The sequence below is a fragment of the Ranitomeya variabilis genome, chromosome 3 (assembly GCF_051348905.1).
Source record: "Ranitomeya variabilis isolate aRanVar5 chromosome 3, aRanVar5.hap1, whole genome shotgun sequence".
In the NCBI taxonomy this organism is placed as follows: Eukaryota; Metazoa; Chordata; class Amphibia; order Anura; family Dendrobatidae; genus Ranitomeya; species Ranitomeya variabilis.
This window is the reverse complement of record NC_135234.1, coordinates 7586100-7610426: the sequence shown is the minus strand read 5'-3', so window position 1 is coordinate 7610426 and position 24327 is coordinate 7586100. Positions and strand designations below refer to the sequence as shown.

The 24327-nt window shown below is 43.8% G+C and overlaps 1 protein-coding gene across 5 annotated transcripts in view; it reads right to left on the bottom strand.

Moving 5' to 3' along the window:
- LOC143814910 (uncharacterized) overlaps positions 1-24327 on the bottom strand; it is a 75858-nt gene that overhangs the window by 30756 nt on the left and 20775 nt on the right. For 2 of the 5 annotated variants that reach the window (XM_077293594.1, XM_077293591.1), the window contains 3 exons: positions 15933-15995; positions 14126-14188; positions 5598-5623 (listed from right to left, as the gene is read on the bottom strand). In XM_077293594.1, coding sequence (XP_077149709.1) covers positions 5598-5623; positions 14126-14188; positions 15933-15995 — 152 coding nt within the window. Of the gene's footprint in view, positions 1-5563; positions 5624-14125; positions 14189-15932; positions 15996-24327 lie in introns of all 5 variants that reach the window. The other 3 variants (XM_077293592.1, XM_077293593.1, XM_077293596.1) reach the window with 3 other exon arrangements.

Here is a 24327-nt window from a genome sequence, read left to right as displayed (position 1 = left end):
TGTATATACTATATATTCACAGCTCCTCTCAGTAGTCACACGCTCTGTATATACTATATATCCACAGCTCCTCTCTGTAGTCACACGCTCTGTATATACTGTATATCCACAGCTCCTCTCTGTAGTCACACACTCTGTATATACTATATATCACAGCTCCTCTCTGTAGTTACGTGCTCTGTATATACTATATATCCACAGCTCCTCTCTGTAGTCACACGCTCTATATATACTATATATCACAGCTCCTCTCTGTAGTTACGCGCTCTGTATATACTATATATCCACAGCTCCTCTCTGTAGTCACACGCTCTGTATATACTACATATCCACAGCTCCCCTCTGTAGTCGCACACTCTGTATATACTATATATCCTCAGCTCCTCTCTGTAGTCACACGCTCTGTATATACTATATATCCACAGCTCCTCTCTGTAGTCACACGCTCTGTATATACTGTATATCCACAGCTCCTCTCTGTAGTCACACGCTCTGTATATACTATATATCCACAGATCCTCTCTGTAGTCACACGCTCTGTATATACTATATATCCACAGCTCCTCTCTGTAGTCACACGCTCTGTATATACTGTATATCCACAGCTCCTCTCTGTAGTCACACGCTCTGTATATACTATATATCCACAGCTCCTCTCTGTAGTCACACTCTGTATATACTATATATCCACAGCTCCTCTCTGTAGTCACACGCTCTGTATATACTATATATCCACAGCTCCTCTCTGTAGTTACACGCTGTGTATATACTATATATCCACAGCTCCTCTGTAGTCACACGCTCTGTATATACTATATATCCACAGCTCCCCTCTGTAGTCGCACGCTCTATATACTATATATCCACAGCTCCTCTCTGTAGTCACACGCTCTGTATATACTATATATCCACAGCTCCCCTCTGTAGTCGCACGCTCTGTATATACTATACACTCACCGGCCACTTTATTAGGTACACCATGCTAGTAACGGGTTGGACCCCCTTTTGCCTTCAGAACTGCCTCAATTCTTCGTGGCATAGATTCAACAAGGTGCTGGAAGCATTCCTCAGAGATTTTGGTCCATATTGACATGATGGCATCACACAGTTGCCGCAGATTTGTCGGCTGCACATCCCAAAGATGCTCCATACAAGGCAGGATGGATCCATGCTTTCATGTTGTTTACGCCAAATTCTGACCCTACCATCCGAATGTCGCAGCAGAAATCGAGACTCATCAGACCAAGCAACGTTTTTCCAATCTTCTACTGTCCAATTTCGATGAGCTTGTACAAATTGTAGCCTCAGTTTCCTGTTCTTAGCTGAAAGGAGTGGTACCCGGTGTGGTCTTCTGCTGCTGTAGCCCATCTGCCTCAAAGTTCGACGCACTGTGCGTTCAGAGATGCTCTTAGGCCTACCTTGGTTGTAACGGGTGGCGATTTGAGTCACTGTTGCCTTTCTATCAGCTCGAACCAGTCTGCCCATTCTCCTCTGACCTCTGGCATCAACAAGGCATTTCCGCCCACAGAACTGCCGCTCACTGGATTTTTTTTCTTTTTCGGACCATTCTCTGTAAACCCTAGAGATGGTTGTGCGTGAAAATCCCAGTAGATCAGCAGTTTCTGAAATACTCAGACCAGCCCTTCTGGCACCAACAACCATGCCACGTTCAAAGGCACTCAAATCACCTTTCTTCCCCATACTGATGCTCGGTTTGAACTGCAGGAGATTGTCTTGACCATGTCTACATGCCTAAATGCACTGAGTTGCCGCCATGTGATTGGCTGATTAGAAATTAAGTGTTAACAAGAAGTTGGACAGGTGTACCTAATAAAGTGGCCAGTGAGTGTATATCCACAGCTCCTCTCTGTATTCACACGCTCTGTATATACTGTATATCCACAGCTCCTCTCTGTAGTCACACGCTCTGTATATACTATATATCCACAGCTCCCCTCTGTAGTCACATGCTCTATATATACTATATATCCACAGCTCCTCTCTGTACTCACACACTCTGTATATACTATATATCACAGCTCCTCTCTGTAGTCACACTCTGTATATACTATATATCCACAGCTCCTCTCTGTAGTTACACGCTCTGTATATACTATATATCCACAGATCCTCTCTGTAGTCACACTCTGTATATACTATATATCCACAGCTCCTCTCTGTAGTCACACACTCTGTATATACTATATATCACAGCTCCTCTCTGTAGTCACACTCTGTATATACTATATATCCACAGCTCCTCTCTGTAGTTACACGCTCTGTATATACTATATATCCACAGATCCTCTCTGTAGTCACACTCTGTATATACTATATATCCACAGCTCCTCTCTGTAGTCACACGCTCTGTATATACTATATATCCACAGCTCCTCTCTGTAGTCACACGCCCTGTATATACTATATATCCACAGCTCTTCTCTGTAGTCACACGCTCTGTATATACTATATATCCTCAGCTCCTCTCTGTAGTCGCACGCTCTGTATATACTATATATCCACAGCTCCTCTCTGTAGTCACACGCTCTGTATATACTATATATCCACAGATCCTCTCTGTAGTCACACTCTGTATATACTATATATCCACAGCTCCTCTCTGTAGTCACACGCTCTGTATATACTATATATCCACAGCTCCTCTCTGTAGTCACACGCCCTGTATATACTATATATCCACAGCTCTTCTCTGTAGTCACACGCTCTGTATATACTATATATCCACAGCTCCCCTCTGTAGTCGCACGCTCTGTATATACTATATATCCACAGCTCCTCTCTGTAGTCACACGCTCTGTATATACTATATATACAGTGGGGCAAAAAAGTATTTAGTCAGTCAGCAATAGTGCAAGTTCCACCACTTAAAAAGATGAGAGGCGTCTGTAATTTACATCATAGGTAGACGCCTCTCATCTTTTTAAGTGGTGGAACTTGCACTATTGCTGAACGACTAAATACTTTTTTGCCCCACTGTATATGGTTCATACAAAGCTGAAGAACAATCAGTATTTCTTCCTTGATCTTCAGTGACCAGCTCCCGGTCATCATTATTTAGGGGACCCCCAACCGGAGCCGAAAAGCCCTGGGTTGTTTCCTATAGAATCCTAGATCAGTGTCCCTCGTGATGGGGCCATGATGAATTGGCTGCAGTCCTTTCTCTTGTCTGTTGGGTGGTTTGCAGAATGTCTGGCTGGTAGCTCTGTGTTACTTCAGTCTCCCAGGATGTGATCTCTGGTCTTTCTATACCCAAGGCATGCAAGCCACTCCCAGAATCACCCAGGGTCTCCCAGTCCATCATCAAGATAAGGTAAACAATGGTGATGGGATTAAGTAGCACTATTAGCATATAAGCACACATCAATAAACAAAGCTTAACCCACTCAATGTACAGTCACTATTAGGGTATGTGCACACGTCCGGATTTCTTGCAGAAATTTCCTGAAGAAAACCGGAAATTTTCTGCAAGAAATCCGCATTTTCTCTTTGCGTTTTTTTTCCGTTTTTTTAGCATTCTGCAAGCGTAATTAGCTTGCAGAATGCTAGAGTTTTCCAAGCGATCTGTAGCATCGCTTGGAAAACTGACTGACAGGTTGGTCACAGTGACGTCATCGCAGGTCCTTCACACACACCAGCTATAGAAACCGAAGCGGCAGCATGCAGCGGAGAGGCGGGAACACTCCGGGGACATCGAAGGTGAGTATATGACTATTTTTTATTTTAATTCTTTTTTTTTGACCAATTATATGGTGCCCAGTGCGTGGAGGAAAGTCTCCTCTCCTCCACCCTGGGTACCAACCGCACATAATCTGCTTACTTTCCGCATGGTGTGCACAGCCCCGTGCGGGAAGTAAGCAGATCAATGGACCCCTAGGTGTGCGGAATCCCCTGCAATTCCGCATTTTAATGAACATGTTGCTTTTTTTTCCGCGATGCGATTTTTTTGCGGAAAAAAATGCAACATTTGCACAAAAAATGCGGAATACACTGAAAATAATGGGAGGCATATGTTAGCGTTTTTTTCGCGTTTTTATCACGTTTTTATAGCGAAAAAACGCGAAAAATACTGAACGTGTGCACATGGCCTTACAGACTTACACAGTATGTTAGATAGTATATCAGTGGGCAAGTCTGTCCTCTTGACCCACCAGACATAAACACTTACATTCACAAGCCAATATACAGATAAAAAGCCAGTTCTTTTGGTTTGCAAAAACATGGTTGTCTGGGAAATTAAGATACAATCTGGTTTCTTCACAAGTAATAACGAGGAATCCTGAGTGATGATCCGGCCCCGGAGCCCAGATCTCCCATCATCCAGTCTGCCTGGGATCACATGAAGAGACAGAAGGATCCTCACAAGCCTCATACACAGAAGATCTGGGGGAAGATCTCCAAGATGTTTGGAATGAGGTCTATATATGAAGCTTCTTACCTTGAATTATTTTCCACACCTGCCTAAAATATTTGCACAACACTGTATATTATGCAGCACGATGTCTAGAGGGTATATATTATATCTATTGTATACACATGAGGGGGATTAAGATTAAGTTGTTCTGATCACCACATACCATGGAATGGAGATCTTGAAGGTTATGTACGGTCGTGGTCGAAAGTGTTGGCACCCTTGAAATTGTTCCAGAAAATTTAGCATTTCACCCAGACAATTATCACAATTCCCCATGTTTTCTTATACTCAGGTTTATTTCCTTTATGTGTATTGGAACAACACAAAAAACAAAATAAGACAAATTGAACAGAAATTCACACAAAACCCTCAAAATAGGCAGAACAATATTGTTGGCGCCCTCCTTAATATTTGGTTGCATCCTTTGGAATAAAAAACTGCAATCATATCGCTTCCTGTAACCATCCACAAGCTTCTTCCTCCTCTCAGCCAGGATCTTGGACGATTCTTACAATCTGCTCCCGGTCTCATATTTCGTCTTCTCCTAACAGCAATTGTAAGATCTCTCCACATGTGATCAATGGGATTTAGATCCGGACTCATTGCTGACACTTCAGAACTCTCCAGCGCTTTGTTTCCATCCATTTCTGGGTGCTTCTTGAAATATGTTTGGGGTCACTGTCCTGCTGGAAAACCCATTACCTAGGACGCATGTGAGGCTTGTTCAGACTCACCTGTGGCAAGTAACAGGTGTATCTGTTACTTGCCACAGGCGAGTCTGAACAAGCCTTACATGCTGGAAACAAAGCTGCTTACCCACAATTCTGGAAAAGTACCAACAATTTTGACAATCTTGGGAGTTTTGTGTGAAATGATGTCTCATTTCAGTTTTTTCCCTCTTTTTTGTGTTGTTCTAATGCACAAAGAAAATAAACGTGGGTATAACAAAACACAGGGAATTGTAATTATGTTCGGGGAGAAATACATCATCTTCTGGAACAATTTCAAGGGTGACAACACTTTTGGCCATGACTGTATAATATATAAGTGTATAGACAGGAGGGGGATTAGGACGTGACGACCACCACACATGATGGCATGGAGATCACATGCTGTTTCACCGTCTCTCACCTTCCACATATTTGTTGTTCTGGATTTTGGGCTCCTCTTTTTGTGCAGAATTCTGAGGTCCTAGAAAGAGAAAGATAAGGACAATTTATCATATCTGGGGGTCTCGTCTGGGGTCTGCACCTATTCAGCCATATCAGTGAAGCAGCACTAGCTCTGCGATATCCGACTCATCCACTCAGTATTAACACCGCACTGATAAAAGTGGAAAGGAATAAAACCAATGTGTATGGAGGCACATGAAATATCTGGTGCTGTGTCCCCTGTACAGAAAGAGCGGTCTGCAGAATCTGGCAACACCCGATGTGGGGGATAAAAGAGAGAAATCCTCTCCTACTGTCCACTACCCACCCTGGAGAAAACTGGGAAGGGGATGGATGGACCTGGATGGAGTGCAGAGCCCGATGTCCGCCCTGCATCGCCCAATGTGCGCCGCGCCCCGCCCGATGACTGCCCCGCACCCCGCCCGATGCCTGCCCCGCACCGACCGATGCCTGCCCCGCACCGACCGATGCCTGCCCCGCACCGTCCGATGCCTGCCCCGCACCGACCGATGCCTGCCCCGCACCGACCGATGCCTGCCCCGCACCGACCGATGCCTGCCCCGCACCGACCGATGCCTGCCCCGCACCGACCGATGCCTGCCCCGCACAGAAAGATGTCTGCCCTCCACCGCCCGGTGTCTGCCCCACATCGCCCGATGTCTGCCATGCACCGCCCGATGACTGCTCCGCACCGATCACTGACTTCCTCCCATATCACAATATTACAGCACAATGGAGGCCACATGTACGCGCAGCAGAGATTCATGGGATCCGCATCAGATCTCTATAGAGCCTTCTGACTATTTCTGCCTCATCCTCCTGATCTGGACACAAACAGAACAATCTATAGGGCAGTAATCAGATCCCCACGTTTCTCCCGTTGTGGAGAATTTCTGCTGTTTATACGCCAAGCACTGAATAATGGCAGCAATAATGCAGTAATGCCGCCATCATGGCTCCAATGTGACTGCCCTATATTCATGTGCGTGCATATACCATGGGGTCCATACAGAATCACCCCCTAATCACTGGTGCTCATTATCTGAGCCGATGCGTCATTACTATACTCCTTGCTCCAGGTTGAGTAATGTATCAGCACACTGGACATGGAGATGCAGATACAGTTCAACACAATGATGAGAGAAGGAGCCGTCCGCTGACGCTCCCTTCTCCATCATTTCCCATGTGCGCCTGAGCTCTGCGATGTCTCAGCACCCTCTGATCATGTCACTACAGAGCGACCTCTGTGCCGAGCCGTGCAGAAGGTCAGAAGACTGGAGTAGGGGGGAAATGGGGAGAGGTGAGTATTTATTTTTACTGTGGGGTCCATAATACTGTATGGAGGACTATATGGGACACATAATGAATGGAGGACCATACGGTGCCCATAATACTGTACGGAGGGCTATGTGGTGCTCATAATACTTTATGGAGGACTATGTGGTGCCCATAATACTGTATGGAGGACTATGTGGTGCCCATAATACTGTATGGAGGACTATGTGGTGCCCATAATACTGTATGGAGGACTATGTGGTGCCCATAATACTGTATGCAGGACTATGTGGTGCTCATAATACTGTACGGAGGACTATATGGTGCCCATAATACTGCATGGAGGACTATGTGGTGCCATTAGTACTGTATGGAGGACTATATAGTGCCTGTAATACTGCATGGCGGACTATGTGGTGCCCATAATACTGTATGGAGCAGAATATAGTGACCATTATACTGTATGGAGGACTATGCAGGGCCGATAATTTATTTATTTTACTCACTTATATAGCGCCATTAATTCTGCAGCGCTTTACAGATATTATCGGAACTGTCCCCATCGGGGTTCACAATCTAGATTCCCTATCAGTATGTCTTTGGAGAGTGGGAGGAAACCAGAGAACCCGGAGAAAACCCATGCAAACACGGGGAGAGCAGACAAACTCCTGGCAGATGTTGTCCTTAATGGGATATAAACCCAGGACCCCAGCGTCTCAAGGCTGCAGTGTTAACCACCATGCTGCTCATAATAATAATAATAGTAATAATAATAATAATGTACATAGACCTAAGTGGTGTCTATCATACTGCATATGTAGGGCTATGTGGGGCCCAGTAAACGATTTGCAGCACTATATGGGGGTCATTATACTGTCCGTAGGTCTATGTGAAGTGGCAGTTACACTGTTTGTCGGTTCTATGAGGGGGCCATTATACTGTATGGAAGCAATTTTACAGTGTGAAGGTTTTTGTGGGGTCAATAATGCAGTATACGGGTCAGTATGCTGTTTGGAGGGCTAGTGGGGATGATTATACCGTGTGAATGGTTATGTTGTGGCCATCATACTCAGTGGAGAGGTGCGGGGGCCATTATACTGTATGGAGGCACATTATGCTGCATGGAGGACTGTGTGGCGATCACAGTTGGGGTATCACACTTTGCAGGGAGGGTACTGTGGATGAGTATGATACTGTGATTCAGAGGGACACTACGGTTGGCATCATACTTAATGGGGGCAATCTGGGGGCTTCAATTGGAGGAAAATTACTTTATAAGGGCTGAAAAGTTGTGAAATCTGCTCTTCTGTGACCCGGTCAAATGTAAACGTTTTTTTGTTGTTGGAGGGGGCAATTAGAACGTCTGCTATGGGGCCCCATGATTTCTAGGTAAGCTAGTCTGAAGATACAATCTTTATTGCAAAATAATTCAAGAAAACACATTAACCCCTTTACCCCCCAAGGGTGGTTTGCACGTTAATGACCGGGCCAATTTTTACAATTCTGACCACTGTCCCTTTATGAGGTTATAACTCTGGAACACTTCAACGGATCCCGGTGATTCTGACACTGTTTTCTCGTGAGATATTGTACTTCATGACAGTGGTAACATTTGTTTGATATTACTAGCGTCTATTTGTGAAAAAAAAAATGGAAATTTGGTGAAAATGTTGAAAATTTCGCAATTTTCCAACTTTGAATTTTCAAGCCCTTAAATCACAGATATTTCACACAAAATACTTAATAAGTAACATTTCCCACATGTCTACTTTACATCAGCACAATTTTGGAAACAAATTTTTTTTGTTAGGCAGTTATAAGGGTTAAAAGTTGACCAGCAATTTCTCATTTTTACAACAAAATTTACAAAACCATTTTCTTTTGTAGGGACCACTTCACATTTGAAGTCATTTTGAGGGGTCTAGATGAAAGAAAATAACCAAAAGTGACACCATTATAAGACTGCATCCATCAAGGTGCTCAAAACCGCATTCAAGAAGTTTATTAACCCTTCAGGTGCTTCACAGGAATTTTTGGAATGTTTTTTTAAAAAAAAACCAAAAAAAACCAAAACACATTTTCAGAAAAAATTTACTTCAGATCCATTTTTTTTTATTTTCCCAAGGGTAACAGGAGAAATTGAACCCAAAAGTTGTTGCGCAATTTGTCCTGAGTACGCGGATACCCCATATGTGGGGGTAAACCACTGTTTGGGTGCATGGCAGAGCTCAGAAGGGAAGGAGCAACAGATGTTACTGTTATGGTATTCAGGTGCTGTGACCCACTGGGAGAGCCCATGAGGTGCCAGAACAGCAGAACCCCCCATAAGTGACCCCATTTTACCAAGTAAGCCTCTCAGTGAATTCATCTAGGGGGGCAGTGATCATACTGACACCATGGGTGTGTCTCCGAATTTTATACCATTGGGCAGTGAAGAAAAAAAAATTTACATTTTACCACCACAATTTTGTTTTAGCCAAAGATTTCACATTTTCACACAAGAAGTGGGTAAAAATGGTACCAAAATTTATCGCACAATTTCTACTGAATGTGGCAATACCCCGTATGTGGCTGTACAGTACTGCTTAGCCATACGGAGAGACTCGGGAGGGACGGAGCGCTATTTGCCTCCAGGAGCGCAGATTTTCCTAGAACAGTGTGCGGACGCCATATACAGAGCCCCTGATAGCTAGAAGAGCAGAATCCCCCCTCAAGTGACCCCCCGGGGAATTTATCTACAGGTATAGTGATGAAAGCATAAAGTTGTGGCATACATAATACATATAGGGAAAATCATACTAAATAATATATATAAATAGTGTACCCTCCTAGATATGTATGTCACGGACGTAATAGGGACAACTGTAACAACAGAAATCCTAAAACACCACAAGAACACAGTTATATCCCATAAAAAATCACTTTTATTAATATACCTTTAAAAACAATATGTAGGCACAAAGGACAGGGTAGGGGAGGTGGAGAACTAAACCACAATACACTGTAAGCGTAGGGACCTGTGAAACCCCCCATAGCCGGTGTACCCAGCAGTACTCAATAGTAATAAGATAACAGCCCATGAAAATAAGAAGAATAGTAAATGAAATACAACAGGCGTGATATCAAGCACCTAACTAGGTGCAGACACAGTAATATAGGTACCGTACCTGGTGTGTGCACCAACTAGGGGGCCCAGGACCCTCCCCTATAGGTATAGTGATGACTGACTCCATGGGTATTTTCCAGAAACAAGCAGCAATGAATGTTGCCGAGTGAAAATTGCAAACTGCTGTTGTAGTGACCAGTACGCTGCAGTGACCAGTATGCTGTAGTGACCAGTACGCTGCAGTGACCAGTACGCTGCAGTGACCAGTACGCTGCAGTGACCAGTACGCTGCAGTGACCAGTACGCTGCAGTGACCAGTACGCTGCAGTGACCAGTACGCTGCAGTGACCAGTATGCTGCAGTGACCAGTACGCTGTAGTGACCAGTACGCTGTAGTGACCAGTATGCTGTAGTGACCAGTACGCTGCAGTGACCAGTACGCTGCAGTGACCAGTACGCTGCAGTGACCACTACGCCGTAGTGACCGTGACCAGTACGCTGCAGTGACCAGTACGCTGCAGTGACCAGTACGCTGCAGTGACCAGTACGCTGCAGTGACCAGTACGCTGCAGTGACCAGTACGCTGCAGTGACCAGTACGCTGCAGTGACCAGTACGCTGCAGTGACCAGTACGCTGCAGTGACCAGTATGCTGCAGTGACCAGTACGCTGTAGTGACCAGTACGCTGTAGTGACCAGTATGCTGTAGTGACCAGTACGCTGCAGTGACCAGTACGCTGCAGTGACCAGTACGCTGCAGTGACCACTACGCCGTAGTGACCGTGACCAGTACGCTGCAGTGACCAGTACGCTGCAGTGACCAGTACGCTGCAGTGACCAGTACGCTGCAGTGACCAGTACGCTGCAGTGACCAGTACGCTGCAGTGACCAGTATGCTGCAGTGACCAGTACGCTGTAGTGACCAGTACGCTGTAGTGACCAGTATGCTGTAGTGACCAGTACGCTGCAGTGACCAGTACGCTGCAGTGACCAGTACGCTGCAGTGACCAGTACGCTGCAGTGACCAGTACGCTGCAGTGACCACTACGCCGTAGTGACCAGTACGTTATTCCCAACCCGTGCTTCTGAAGTCATGCTCACAGTGCTAACGGGGATGACACCGAGGTCACGGCAGTTCAGCCCGGCTGGGAACGAGGCCTCAGTGACCGGAGGTAACCTCGATGATGTCACCGCCAGTCACCAACGCTCCGCTCACAGCAGCTCATTCCCCGGTGGTTCTCAGCTTGGACGGTCACATGTTGGCACCGTCTAGGTTGAAAACTATTTCTCCCCAAGACATAGACAGCGGCGTGGGACACAACGACGGACAGGTGAGGGATATTGGTGTTTTATTTTTGTTTTATTACAGGAAAACGAGGGCTTTGGTGGAATAGGCGAGGTGAGTGTAACGGTTTGTTTTAAATAAAAATGAAAAAGTGTGTTTTGTTTTACTTCTAATAAAAGACGTTATTCTGGCTGTGTCTTTATTTACCATATAACTATAGGATTAGTAAGGAAAAGGCGTCTTATAGACACCTCTCCATTACTAATCTGTGGGCTTGATGTCACCTGACAATACAAAGGTGACATCAACCCCACAAATATGAACCCACCTGCCACAGCTACAGGGCAAGTGGGAAGAGCGGGGCAAAGCACCAGAATTGTCGTATCTAATAGATGTGTCTTATCTGGGCAGCTGCGGGCGGCTATTTTTAGGCTGGGGGGGATCAATATCCATGGCCCCTTACCAGCCTGAAAATACCAGCCCTCAGCTGTCCGCTTTAAGCAAGGCTGGTTGTTAAAAATGAGTGGGACCTCACATTTTTTTTTTAATTATTAAGTTATTTAATAATAATAATAAATATTTTAATTATTATTATTAAAAATTAAAAAAACAGCGTGGGGACTCCTCTATTCTTGATAACCAGCCTTGCTGAAGCGGACAGCTGAGTGTTGCAGCCCCCAGCTGTGAGTTTTGCCAGGCTGGTTATAGAAAATACAGGGGAACCCACATTGTTTTTTCATTTATTTATTTATAGCGCAGGCGGCAGCTGATGAATACCCCCATCAGCTGCTCCTGCTGTCACTGGTATTAGCGTCAGCAGGTGTAGTACGATTACAACGATACCTCATTTATAGTGTGCTTCATAATTTGGCGCATTTATACAAAAAAATTTTTTTTACAGAAAAATATATTTTTGCATCGCTTTATTCTGAGCTGTAACTTTTTTATGTTTCCGCTGATGGAGCTGCATGGAGGCTTCCTTTTTTGCGGGACAAGATGACGTTTTCAGGGTATACACAGTGGCGTGTAAAAGTTTGTGAATCCCTGGTCAAATGACCGTTACCAGGAACAGTGGAGGTCAAGATATGAACTGGAAGAGCAAGTAAAATTTCAGTGAGAGCTGCTCGTAGGATTGCTAGAGAGGCAAATAAAAAACCTCCCTTGACTACAAAACACCTTCACAAAGATTTAGCAGACTCTGGAGCAGGGCTGTGGAGTGGGTAAGCCAAACCTCCGACCCACACTACTCAATTTCCCGGACTTCCAACTCCACAGCACTGGTCACTATTGAGCATGTACATAAAGTGCAGCACAGATTCATCTCAACTGAAAGCCGAGACCCTCAGATCAGGATTGATAGAACATTTCAGAACTTTCCCAAATTCTTATAAAATAATTTACATTACATCCAGCATTGAACTACTGCACCAATTTATTATATATTGAAGGTGTCAGAGTTGGTCCATTTTTATACCGACTCCACCAAAATGGACACCCTGCACAAATATGTCCATCATGGAAGAGTCATCAGAAGAAAACCTCTCCGGCTTCCTCACCATAAAATCCAGTGTCAGATGTGTGCAAAAGAACATCTAAACAAGCCGGAAGCATTGTGGAAACAAGTCCTGTGGAAAGATGACACACAGGTATGTGTGGAGAAAAACGGGCAGAGAATTTCAGGAAAAGAACATCTCGCCAACCATCAAGGATGGAGGTGGATCAATCATGCTTTGGGGTTGTGTTGCAGCCAATGGCACAGGGAATATTTCACGGGTAGAGGGAAGAATGGATTCAATGAAATTTCAACAAATTCTTGATGTAAACATAACACCATCTGTAAAGCAGAAGGGGAAAAAGAGGAAGAGGATGGCTGCTACAAAATGGATAATGACTAGTGATGAGCGAATATATTCGTTACTTGAGATTTCTCGAGCACGCTCGGGGGTCCTCCGAGTATTTTTTAGTGCTCAGAGATTTAGTTTTCTTCTCCGCAGCTGAATGATTTACATCTCTTAGACAGCTTGATTACATGTGGGGATTCCCTAGCAACCAGGCAACCCCCACATGTACTTATGCTGGCTAAAGGATGTAAATCATTTAGCTGCGGTGAGGAAAACGAAATCTCCGAGCACTAAAAAAATACTCCGAGGACACCCGAGCGTGCTCAAGAAATCTCGAGTAACGAGTATACTCGCTCATCACTAATAATGACCCTAAACACACAGCAAAAACCACAATAGACGAGTTCAAAAGGCATAAGCTGAAGGTTTTACAATGGCCCTCACAGTCCCCTGATCTGAACATCCTTGAAAATCTTTGTCTAGACCTCAAAAACGCAGAGGATGCAACATGACCCAGGAATCTCACAGAACTGGAGGAATTCTCCAAGGAAGAATGAAGGAAAATCCAAACAAGAAGAGGAAGACTCTTGTTTGGCTACAAAAAGTGTTTACAAGCTGTGATACTTTGAAGACGGTGCTGCTAGGTACTAACCTTGCAGGGTGCACAAACTTTTTGCATTGGCCATTTCCCTTTTTGTAATTTTTAAAATGTAAAAGTAGAATGTATATTATATATATATATATATATATATATATATATATATATATATATATATATATATATATATATATATATATATATATATATATTGCAAATAAAGTGTGTCCTTTGTAACTTTAGGCCTTTTAGATCATTTCATCTTCAACTTGCGTAACTGTTCACAGTAAAAATAAATTTTGACCAGGGGTGCACAGACTTTTACAGTATGACGCACAGTGTATACACATCAGGGGGATTAGGACGTGCAGACCGCCAGATGGGATGGAGATCACATGATATTTCGTCCTCTCTCACCTTCTGAATTTCTATTGTTCTGGGTCTTGAGTTCCTCTCCATTTTCTGCAGATTCCGGAGCTCCTGGAGGTGAAGAACAGGGACAAGTTATAATGTCCGGGGGTCTCACCTGGGGTCTGAACTTATACAGTGTTTACTGCCTACATTAACCCCTCAGTACATCACCAGGAGCGACGGCCATAGAAAACAGGAAACTGGGGGGAAGAATAAAGGTGGGAAGCCGGGGTCCCTGTATGTATGTATGTATGTATACACACACACACACACACATAGATACACACACACACACACACACACAGTGTTGGCTCCGTTGACACTGTTACAGAAAATGCAGTATTCCTCCCAGTTATTGCACACATTTATTTCCTTTGTGTATTGGAACCCTCCAAAAAAAAAAAAAAAAACAGGAAAAAAAGAGGCAAACTGGACATAATTTTACACAAGACTCCAAAATTGTTGACGCCCTCCTTAATATTTGGTTGTATCCTTTGGAATAAATAATTGCAATCATATCGCTTGCTATAAGCACCATAGCTTCTTCCTCCTCTCGCCGGGATCTTGGACTCTTCTTACAATCTGCTCCCGGTCTCATATTTCGTCTTCTTCCAACGGCGACTGTAAGATCTCTCCAACGGTGACCAATGGGATTTAGATCCGGACTCATTGCAGACACTTCAGAACTCTGGAGCTTTATTTCCATCCATTTCCGGGGTCTTCTTGAGGTATGTTTGGGGTTATTGTCCTGCTGGAAGTCCCATGACCCAGGAACAAAATCCCAGCTTTCTGACACTAGGCACTACATTGCCACCCAAAATCCTCTCGTAATCTTCAGATTTCATGATGCCTTGCACTCAGTCAAGGCACCCAGTGCCAGACACAGCAAAACAACCCGGAAACATCTGTGAACCTCCACCATATTTGACTGTAGGAACTGTATTCTTTTTTTAGCTTTTTAATGTTTGTGTCAGCAGTGGGGTCCTCCTGGGTTTGCTGCCATAGCATTACATTTCATTCACATGTGGACTGATAGTTCGCACTGAGTGATGCACCTGAGCCTGCAGGACAACTTGAATTTCTTCAGACCTTGATTGGGAGTTATCCATCATCTGGACTATCCTGCGTTACAACCTTTCATCTATTTTTCTATGCCGTCAACATCCAGGGAGATTAGCTACAGTGCTATGGGTTGTAAACTTCTTGATTATGTTGTGCACCGTGAACAAGGGAACACAAAGATCTCTGCAGATGGACTTGTGACCTTGAGTTGTTAATATTTTTCAACAATTTTGGTTCTCAAGTCCTCAGACAGTTCTCTTCTTCTCTTTCTGTTCTCCATGCTTAGTGTGACACACACAGACACACAATGTCAAGATTGAGGCAACTTCTCCCCTTTTTTTCTGGTTTCAGGTGTGATTTTCATATTGCCCGCACCTGTTACTTGCCACAGGTGAGTCTGAACGAGCATCACATGCTTGAAACCAAGTTGCTTACAAACAATTCTGGAAAAGTGCCAACAATTTTGCCAATCTTGGGGGTTCTGTGTGAAATGATGTCCCATTTGCACTTTTATCCTCTTTTTTTGTGTTGTTCCAATACACAAAGGAAATAAACGTGTGTATAACAAAATATGGGGAATTGTAATTATGTTCGGGGAGAAATACTTCATCTTCTGGAACAATTTCAAGGGTGACAACACTTTTGGCCATGACTGTATAATATATAAGTGTATAGACAGGAGGGGGATTAGGACGTGACGACCACCACACATGATGGCATGGAGATCACATGCTGTTTCACCGTCTCTCACCTTCCACATTTCCGTTTTTCTGGATTTTGGGCTCCTCCTCTTTTTGTGCAGAATTTTGAGCTCCTAGAAAGAGAAAGACGGGGACAAATTATCATATCTGGGGGTCTCGTCTGGGGTCTGCACCTATTCAGCCATATCAGGGAAGCAGCACTAGCTCTGCGATATCCGACTCATCCACTCAGTATTAACACCGCACTGATAAAAGTGGAAAGGAATAAAACCAATGTGTATGGAGGCACATGAAATATCTGGTGCTGTGTCCCCTGTACAGAAAGAGCGGTCTGCAGAATCTGGCATCACCTGATGTGGGGGATAAAAGAGAGAAATCCTCTCCTACCGTCCACTACCCACCCTGAAGAAAACTGGGAAGGGGATGGATGGACCTGGATAGCGGAGTGCACCGCTCTATGTCCGCCCTGCACCGCCCACCACCTGCCCTGCATGGTCTGCCCTGCACCGCCCGATATCCGCCCTGCACCGCCCACCACCTGCCCCACATGGTCTGCCCTGCACCGCCCACCACCTGCCCCACATGGTCTGCCCTGCACCGCCCGATATCCGCCCTGCACCGATCACTGACTTCCTCCCATATCACAGCACAATGGAGGCCACATGTACATGCAGCAGAGATTCATGGGATCCGCATCAGATCTCTATAGAGCGGTCTGATTATTTCTGCCTCCTGATCTGGGCACAAACAGAACAATCTATAGGGCAGTAATCAGATCCCCGCGTTTCTCCCGTTGTGGAGAATTTCTGCTGTTTATATGCCAAGCACTGAATAATGGCAGCAATAATGCAGTAATGCCGCCATCATGGCTCCAATGTGACTGCCCTATATTCATGTGCGTGCATATACCATGGGGTCCATACAGAATCACCCCCTAATCACTGGTGCTCATTATCTGAGCCGATGCGTCATTAGTATTAGTAATTACAGATTACTAATCTGCGAAGAAATAATTACAAAAGAAGATATGACTCCCCCAGAAGGCGGGAAAAGCGTCCGGAGAATCCCCCGGCCTCCAAACTACGGGTGAGTAACCGCTCTGACATTCAGCTCACGTCATCGAGGAGTTACGCCTGGACCTGCCTTGCTCACCAACCTCCCACTTTCATTCTTTTACAGCCACAACAGATCTTCAATTATTGGCTCACAAATTAGTATTGAAAAAGTTACATGAAAAAAACAACACCGGGGAAATTTGGACTGAAAATGAACTTCAGGCCATGGCAATTTTGGAGGAACAGGAAGGAAATAGTACTACAGGTAAAAAAAATGTTCTCCACCCATCCCCCCAAAATGTCCCCTCTTACAATTGTACCCTAACATCGAAATGTTTGTGAAATTAGTAACCCAGTCTTACAACGGCCCAAAGAACAACACTGAGGGGAGTAAAAAACCTGAAGGAGGTTGTGATAAAGTCGGCGGATGAAGGGGGAAACGTGGCCAACCAACATGTATGAAGGGGAGGCCTTCCGGAAGCTCCGAGGCGCAGCTCGCTACAAAACATTTACTTAGAATCCCACGTCTACATTTCAGGAGGAGCCGCAGGGAACTCTGGATGAAGCATTTAATGAGGGCACCATCACTAAAAATATAAAGGATCATCTTGTGCCTCAATATCCCAAAATGGCCTGCATTTACTGTATGCCAAAAATACATAAAGATCCCACCAACCCACCAGGCAGTGGAAACCTCTGCGAAACAGTGGGTAAAGGTTAAGACTTCTACTTGAAACCTTTGGTTTATGACCTTCCCTTGTACGTAAAGGACACTGGTGACATATTGAAAAAATGGAAGGAATATGTCTAGATGATGATATGTGGCTTGTTACCATGGACGTGGAGTCCTTGTACACGTCCAGCCAACACCAGCATGGCACACAGGCGGGTAACACCTTCCTGCACATGGCCACCCACAAGACAGAATTTAGCCAATTCCTTCTGAATTTACTTCGATTTGCATTGAAGCAGAATTTTTTTTTTTAATTTTTAAGCATTTACCTGAAAAAGTAGGGCACCGCGATGGGGGCGCCATGGGCATCATCCGACGAAAATCTTTTTTTTAGGTTTGTGGGAAAGGAAGTATATACACACACACACACACACACACACACACACACACACACACACACACACACACACACACACACACACACATACATATATACACACACTTTTTTTTTTATGTTTTGTGTGTTTGGTATAATATGTCATTTTGTCTTTTTAAACAGTTCTCTGTGTTCCACATATTAGCCATATGGTCATTTTTACAATGGTTTAGTGTATTTGATGTATTTATTTTATTTATTTCACGTCATTAGTTTTAAACACACTAACTCCTTTTGCTAATTTTAGTATTATTACACATTTTATTAGTATGTTATATTATTTTTCATATTGACACTTCATGTCACTTTACATAGCATCCATTACTAGATTCCTCATAATGAGGATTTATTGTTTGCACATCTGCACTTTCCTTCCCCCTCTGAACACACAAACTAGTTCCACACCTTCAGCTTTATTCAACACTCCCCCCTTTGTATGGAGTCACTCCCTACTAGATGCCTGCGGCCATCCCCTGGAAAAAGCGAAACGCGCGTCGGGGTGTCAGCGCCACTTAAAGGTACAGCACCCACTTACTACCAATGATCTTTTCTTAAATCCTCCATCCCCAGTAAGGTTTTTCTTAAGGGATAATGACCTCAGGCACTATAAGACCATCTATTGTGAGCAGAATGACTCCATCATTCTTGGATTGGGGATATATGGAGACTCCTTTTATTGGAAGCTGTTTTGCTCCTTAATGATTTTGATATGTGTCCCTCCTCCCGGCATTGGTAGAACTTTACAAGATTTTCTGTATTTAACATATGTTACACCATTGTGTTACTGTGTTCCCAAAAGTGTTTTTTTTTTTTTACATAGTTTTCTTTTTTTTCACATTTTTTAATCTTGGTCTTAATCAAATACTAATAAAATTGGAATCATTTTATGGCACGTAGCTTCCATTTTGCTTTGTTTGATGTAGGTACTAACCATGCAGGGTGCACAAACTTTTTGCATTGGCCATTTCCCTTTCTGTAATTTTATAAATGTAAAAGAATAAATAAAATACAAATGAAGTGTGTCCTTTGTAACTTGAGGTGTGAAGGAACAAATTATGAAAGGTTCTCCATTTTGTGCTAGATTCTCCATTTTGTGTTTTTGACTCCATTTTCTTGTTGCTTTAAGATAAATTCTGTTATTTAATTAGGTAAAAGGTTACAGCTGCCATGGAGTAACTTTATCTTGTTGTTCACAAGCCTGGTATGCAACTAGGCTATGGTTCATAATTGGTATAAAGACCTTGAGTCTTCGGACTCGAGCCAGGGAAGAGATTCGGGGGTGTATCACTATACAAGACTGAGGCATCTGTTAGAAAAACACATACTATGCCAAAAAGACATGACCATATCTGTAGTTTCTATTTTTCCTGTATCCTCATGGGTTAAGTTTTTCCTGCATTCTTATAGGTTAAGAACTGTGAGCGTGTTCTTATGCTGATTGGTTGAAGTATAATTTCTATGACTATGAAAACTCATACTCATTAAACGGGGGCCAGAGAGATCAGCTTGATCCCCCCCAAACAGAGACACACGTCTCCGTCTGGTCATTTTCAGTTGCCGGCAACACCTTGTATATTAATTTGGAAATCACTGGGTTAACCGTGAAGGATCACTTTAGATCCTCCCTCAACAGTTGGCGCCCGGGAACGTGGGGCTCCAAGCAGGAACGCCTCTGCCCCTCGGAGGACAACAAGACAAAGGATCCTCGGACCGGACGCAGGCACTGGAAAATTGGGACTGATCATCCCCCACAACAACCACGGTAAGTTGGCAGTTATACTGTCCAGACTGACCGTTTGGTGTGGTTTTCCTGTGTTTGTTGCTGCAAAGAGGATCTGAGGTTTGTCCCTGGAGGTGGGATGATTTTTGGGTGGAATCATATAGAGGTGTAGTTAGTTCCGTTGGAAGCCCAGTGCTCGAACCGTACCTCATAAGGGACGGACACCCCGGATTGACCAGTGATGTAATTCTCTTTACAGTCAAAATATCCTGAATTCCTGATCACTGTTAGAATCAGGCGCGGTGAGGTGATCGAAGATTGGGTAGGATGCGTAACTCAGGAATCATATATTTATATATGTCCAGGGGTGTCCGGAGGGAAAGTCTAAGACGCCCTCCTCCTTTCACTGAGTACCGCGATTTTGGGTTGTCCCAGCGGGGGACAGGTAAAAACCCTAGTGGAATAGATTATACGGCCGCTCTAGTACTATGCACGACTAAGTAAGGGTATTTAACTCTAAAGGAGAATCAGTTTCCGTGGTAGAAGATTTTGAATTGTGTGATGAATTTGATATTGTTAGCTCAAAGATGGGGAAAGAAATCTGTCAGGAATGCAGGGAAAATATTCTCAATTATTGTTTTTTTCCTAAGGTGTTCTGGTATGTGAATTGTGCGATGAAGATTTTGTAGAAATTAATTAAGTCTGAGAACTGCTGTATTTCGTTTTTGTGTGAAAGTTATCTTTAAAATATCCGATGGGAGGGGGGAGTTATACAGCTGCGTTATGGCTTTCTTCTGTGTTGAGGAATGCTGTGATTTCTCTTATCTCCGTGTTTCTGGTAGGGAGGGGGCAGCAGCATGTGGCTGCGCTCTTGAGTCTCTCTGTATTTTCTTGGTGTAGTACGCGCTGGTAGATCTGTGTTTTGTTTAAAGCGACAATATCGTTTTGAAGTTCAAAGAAATATTATAATCTGGAATTTGAAAGTGAAATCTAGTGTCTAGTTTTAGAAGGAAATTTGTAAGTGATTGTTTGGTTATCAGTGTGATTGAAAGATTGGTAAAAGATTCACCTGCTTCAAGTTGAGTGGTTGATATATAGCAAATTGAGCATCAACAGAGGAGATAGAAGATTTCCAGGAAATGTATTCTAATGTTATTCCTGGACCCCACCGTCATGATGTGCTCTTTAGGATAGGGACAGGGGATCTCACAAAACAATATGTTGGGGCCATAGTAAATGCCGCAGATAACCAGCTCCGCTATGCTGGAGGACTGGCTGCAGTGATTTCACAGAAAGGTGGACCCATGATACAGGAAGAATCTAATTCATATATACAAACTTATGGCCAGGTAGAAACAGGACAGTTTCCGTGTCAATATGTAATATATGCAGTGGGGCCACGGTATAATCCTACCAACATTCCCAAGTCCCAACAGTTACTTACTGAGGCTGTCCAGAACGCAATCCTGTTTGCCTCCTCCGTTCCTCCCGGTACGATGCCTCAACGTACAATGGCCATACCATTAATCTCTGCCGGTATCTTCCAATATCCCAGGAAGGATGCCGCCATGGTTATAGTATCAGCAATAGAGCGCTGTATACAGGAAAACCCCATAAAATTGGAGGAGGTCTGATTCAGGCACTACAATATCTAACTGTAGCAGATGCGTCTTGTACCGCCACCTCCTCCCGCCCCAGAGTCACTAATATCAGAGTTTGAAGAAGATGATGCATTAAGGCCCCATACACACGTTCAGGAATTGATGCAGAAAATTCCTGTGAAAATCCGGACATTTCTGCCAGATTTCCGCATAAAAACCGCATGCGTTTTTTTGCGCGTTTTTTGCGCGTTCTTGACGCGTTTTTGACGCGTTTTTGACGCGGTTTTTCCCAAACATTTCCCAATGCATTAGACAGTGGGAAAACCGCGAAAAAAACGCAAAATTAATGAGCATGTCCGGTTTTTTACTGCAATGCGTTTTTCATGCGGAAAACCGCACATCATGTGCACAGAAAGTGCGGATTTCATTAAAAATGATAGGATGCTTAATGTATGCAGATTATTTGCGGTTTTATAGCGTTTTTATAGCGCAAAAACGCTAAAAAACCGCAAATAATCTGCACTGTGTGCACATAGCCTAAAAGTAGTAAAAAAAAGGTTTTAAGAACTTACCCCGCTCTGCATCAGCAGAGGAACAGGGAAATTAACAGGGAAATTAAGGGTTAAACCAGCCACAGCAATTCCCGCTCCAAACACTGCTCTAGCCCCCACCGCAGTACAAGGACATTCCTTATCAGTGGCCCACAGACTTCAGCTCCAGCCCTCCCCACCTTACACAAATCTAGTCTCATACTAAAATATCCCTTTTAACCCTGTCTGGGAATCTCCCTCCCCAGCCCCATGTCAATTCTCAGATCAAGAGCTTGTTTTAATTAGAGTAGATGACAGATCCAATAAATATACTCTTATAAAACCCATCCCTGTGGGACCCTTTCCCTGAAGTTACTGCTCAGTTCGTAATCTCTCCTATATGTCCAGTATATATACTGGGGGCAGATTTATTATCACAGTTCCGCTCCAGAATACAATTCCAAGATGATGGTCAGCTGATACTTACGTTATATAACTCCTATGCAGATGAACACAATGAGATCTGTATCCTACATGCCCTTCCCACAGTTATGATGGTCCTGATAGACCCAGATTCTCCCCCAATAATGCCTGTAGAACCAGTAAAAGTGTTTCTCAAACCAGGTGCCCCTTTTCCCAAAGTCCATCAGTACCCTTTGAAACAAGATCAGGAGCAGTGTCTCAAGGGGCAAATACAAATGTTATTCGATAATGGTGCCCTGGTACCCTGTGTTTCCCCATGGAACATGCCCTTGTTTCCCGTTAAGAAAAAGACCCCACCCGGCCAACCCCCTGTGTACCGGCTGGTACAAGGTCTACGGGCAGTTAATGCAGTTACTGTTCCAGAAACTCCGGTGCCTAATCCACATACTCTTTTGTCCCAGATATCTCAGGATGCTGCTTGGTTCACAGTTATTGACCTTGCCAATGCCTTCTTCAGCATTCCATTACACTCAGATTGCCAGTTCTGTTTGCATTCACATATCAGGGATGACAATTGACGCGGACAGTTATGCCACAGGGGGCCCAAAATAGTCCCAATCAGTTTGCAAAAAATATGGGCGAGTGTCTTTTACCCTGGCAGTTAGATCACCCCTATGTCACGCTGCTTCAGTATGTGGCTGATCTTTTGTTGTGTGCAGAAACAGAGCAGGAAGCCATTGTTGCCACTGTTAGCCTCCTCAAGTATCTGGCAGATCTGAACTGTCGGGTTTCGGCCTCGAAACTTCGGTTCTGCCTTGGTCAAGTGATATTTTTGGGTCACTGTCTCCTTCAGGGTGTCAGACACCGCACAGAAGAAAGAAAAATAGCCGTCAGCTCCTTTCCTTTACCAAAAGATGAGACTGAACTCCAGCGTTTTCTTGGACTATGTACTTATTGTTGTCAGTGGATACCGGACGCATCCCGCATAATGCAACCTTTCTATAATGCCCTGAAAGACGGTTCAAGATATGCTGATGATTTGGCAGATTCCACACCAGATACGCTGTTACTACGGAAGACACTGTAGTGCACGGAGCTGCACTCCCTCCCTCCCTCGCTGTCAGCAAGCTGGTCAAACAGACTAGTAGCAAATAAGGGGACATAATGTTTTGGTTTTTCGTATTTCCATATAATAATATTGGTAACCGCATGGGACAGCCTAAATTCCCCAATATCCTTGAATAATAAGTTTGTACAATATCATGAAAGATTAGTAGTACAGATGGGTATAGCCAATAAAATTGTCAGTTCTATTTTCATTTACCCTATGATTACACAAATGTGGGATACATTGGTTAGGGCCACAGATTATCTAGATGATCAAATTTGGGATATATTGGATGTACTTAATACTACTGTTGCTGTCCAAAACCAACTTATCATAGTCACTAATCAATACACTGTAGTACTGGATTACTTAACAGCAGCACAGGGTGGTATGTGTCAGGTTACTGGACCCGCTTGCTGTCATTATATAGATCCCAATAGTATAATGAAGATAAAGTTAGAGGATATTCAAAAACTCAGAAATTAATATAATAAAGACAATGACCGTAATAAGGACAGTTGGTGGGCAGACACCTTCTCCTTTCTTAATCCAGCCAATTGGTTTGAGGGACCTGGGGGCTGGATAGCTGGAATCTTTCAAAGTTTGTTCTTGTTATGTATGTAATACTAAAACTTGTTTTTTGGTGTATTTCTGTATGTATTAGGAAATTCTGCACTAGGACAACTAGTGATGAAACCAAAAGCGTTGCCACTCCTGCTCTTCTCTACACCGATTTCACAAAGTTACCTGATGAAGATGTTGAAGCCAAGCGCATGGCTATCTTCAAAAGATCCCCACTACTGTTATCAATAATTGTTATTCGTAAATTCTAGTATACAGGGGGGACGGGTACGCCGCAATAGCCATGGCTGGTAACATGGCACCAGTCATGTGAAGAC